Source organism: Chionomys nivalis, chromosome 2 (genome assembly GCF_950005125.1).
Source record: "Chionomys nivalis chromosome 2, mChiNiv1.1, whole genome shotgun sequence".
In the NCBI taxonomy this organism is placed as follows: domain Eukaryota; kingdom Metazoa; phylum Chordata; class Mammalia; order Rodentia; family Cricetidae; genus Chionomys; species Chionomys nivalis.
Window position 1 is genome coordinate 24730848 of NC_080087.1, and position 2544 is coordinate 24733391.

The window sequence follows — 2544 nt, forward strand, 5'->3', positions numbered from 1 at the left end:
CTGAAGCAGGTACAGAGAATTTGAGACCGATAATAATACGAGGCAAGGTATACAGTACGGCTGGATGGTGAATCCATAAGTATGCCATATAGTCTTTATGTTTTAGAGATAAGATGCTTATTATGTCGTTTGATTCTTTTTTTTTTTTCTGAGACAGGGTTTCTCGCACAGCCCTGACTGTCCTGTAACTAGCTCTGTAGAAGCTGACCCTGAACTCAGTCATCTGCCAGTCTCTGCCTCCTGAGCACTGGGATCAAAGACTTGGGGCTCTACTGCCCGGCGAGATGCTTATTATGACAAAGTTTAAACAGAAGAATAAACACTGGATGTAGCGGCACATAACTCTAATCCCAATATTCAGGAGGCAAAGGCAGCAGATTCTTTGTTAGCTCAGGGCCAGTCTCAAAAAATAGCGCCAAACTACTGTATTTTCAAATTGTTTTCCATCTGACGATCTCTTTGGCTGAGATTGTTCTTTGCCCATTCATCAGATTGGTTTTTCTGAGAATACAATCTCCATCAAGCTATAGCATATCCTCAAAAGGATATCATAAAAGAAGTACATTATCTTTTTTCCAAGTAGTTTAATACCCTTGCGAGGAGGTGCGTAACCCTCAAGTTGAACCTAAGCCGGGAAAACACAAGGTGCCAGGAAAGGAGAAGTTTCTTGTCCTGAGATACTACAAGGAAATGCTTGTGAGTGGCCTTAAAGGGAGGCTGTTTGCTTGGGGGGTTCGGCTCCTAGGTGGGGTGAGGAGTTGGAGCCTGGCGCTCAATGTGGAAGCCACCACGTGAGACCACTAGTGTTGAGACTTCACCAAGCATCTGGGGTGGACAGAACTTTTCCCAGTACTCAGAGGCTAAGGGACAAAGCTGAGACAAGAGTTAGTTTTTCTGGTCACTTGTAGCCGTAACCCACTTAGGTTTTCCTTTCTTTGTAGCCTGGTGCCCTTGGAGGACGCTTCCAACCCGTTGGACACCATTCTACAGTTAGCTAAATAAATAATCTGGGGGAAGAAAAAAATTTTTGGACTACAAATCCCAGAATGCAATGCTCGGGTTAGACCGTAACCCGAGTTACGTGCTGGAGCCACTAAACAGACCATCATGCAACGCTCTCCAAGTAGGCGGGCTCCGTGAGGGGACGGTCCAGTATCTCCTAGGCAACTCCAATGCCGCAACAGAATTCACTTCCGCTTCCGCCTAGTAGAAGGGAGTCTGCGCACGCGTCCCGGCGGCGTCTTTCTTCCGCGCCGGCCCTGGTAGCGGCTCCGTGTAGCGGCGGCGGCGGCGGCGGCGGCGGCGGCGGCGGCGTCATCTCTCATTTGAACGCCGAGAGCGGTAGCTTCTGGTCTGCGGCCTGATCTCGAAGCCCCAAACGAAGCGGCGAGATGACGGACCGGTACACCATCCACAGCCAGCTGGAGCACCTGCAGTCCAAGTACATCGGCACGGGCCACGCCGACACCACCAAGTGGGAATGGCTCGTCAACCAGCACCGGGACTCGTACTGCTCCTACATGGGTCACTTCGACCTCCTCAACTACTTCGCCATCGCCGAGAACGAGAGCAAGGCGCGCGTGCGCTTCAACCTGATGGAGAAGATGCTGCAGCCCAGCGGGCCGCCGGCGGACAAGCCCGAGGAGAACTGAGGCGAGCGCTTCCCCGTCTTCCCCGGCTGCCGGCAGAGGACCGAGCCACCTTCTTCCTGACTCTTGATCGTTCTGGCCTGTGTGCCTCCCCCGACCTGCTTACCTGTGGACGGTTCCGAAAAGTCACCGAGAGACTGTCGGGACTCCTGGGGACGGGGCGGGAGGAGCGAGCCTGGAATCGGCGAGCGAGGGAGAAGATGGCACGGGAGCGATGGCGCATTTCCAGTCTGTTTTTCAGTAGTTGATTGTCGTTCTTATGATTTATATAAAGTTTAGGACTTGTCCTATCTTTCGGTGTGGATTGCTGTGTTCCTTGCGTGGGATGGCGGGGCGGGGGAGGCGGAGTTCTGTGGACCGAGGGTTCTAGCGTTCAATGCCAAGTCCTTAAGTCCTTTTATGACCTTCCCTCACCTCAAATTGTTTTTTTCAGGCCTACAGTGTGCCGGGTCCCAAAGGAACTTTCAAACATGGAGTATTTCAATACTTTCCCACCATTTATAAAGTCTGCTGTCATTGGCCTATTATGTTGCACGTTGCATCTGTTTTTTTTGGGGGGTGGGGTGAGTTAGTCTGTATATCTTTAGAAATGATGAACGAATTTTTTTTTCTTCACTCATTCAGTGTTCATCAGAGCGTTTCCCCAAGGTTTGGGGACATACATTATGCCAGTTTGGAGAGAGAGAGGCTAAAATAGACGTAAGGGTTAGAAGATGCAGGGAGATCGGGGTAGTTTGAGGAATTCCCAGTTTTAAATAATATGCTTATATGCTTGGGCGCTAAGTCATTTCGATGATGACATTTGAAAGATTTTACGGAATCGAGAAATAGCCATGCAGGACAGAGGACGTTATTACCATCTAATAGGGCCTGCCAGTGCAGTAGGCTCAAGAGC

General features: G+C 50.4%; 1 protein-coding gene across 1 annotated transcript; it reads left to right on the top strand.

The window, feature by feature from the left end:
* Window positions 1-1232: 1232 nt before the first annotated feature.
* Window positions 1233-1941, top strand: Sf3b5 (splicing factor 3b subunit 5). Its single transcript, XM_057762587.1, has one exon. The coding sequence runs from the start codon at window positions 1392-1394 to the stop codon at window positions 1650-1652; it is 261 nt and encodes an 86-aa protein (XP_057618570.1). The 5' UTR covers window positions 1233-1391; the 3' UTR covers window positions 1653-1941.
* Window positions 1942-2544: the final 603 nt, after the last annotated feature.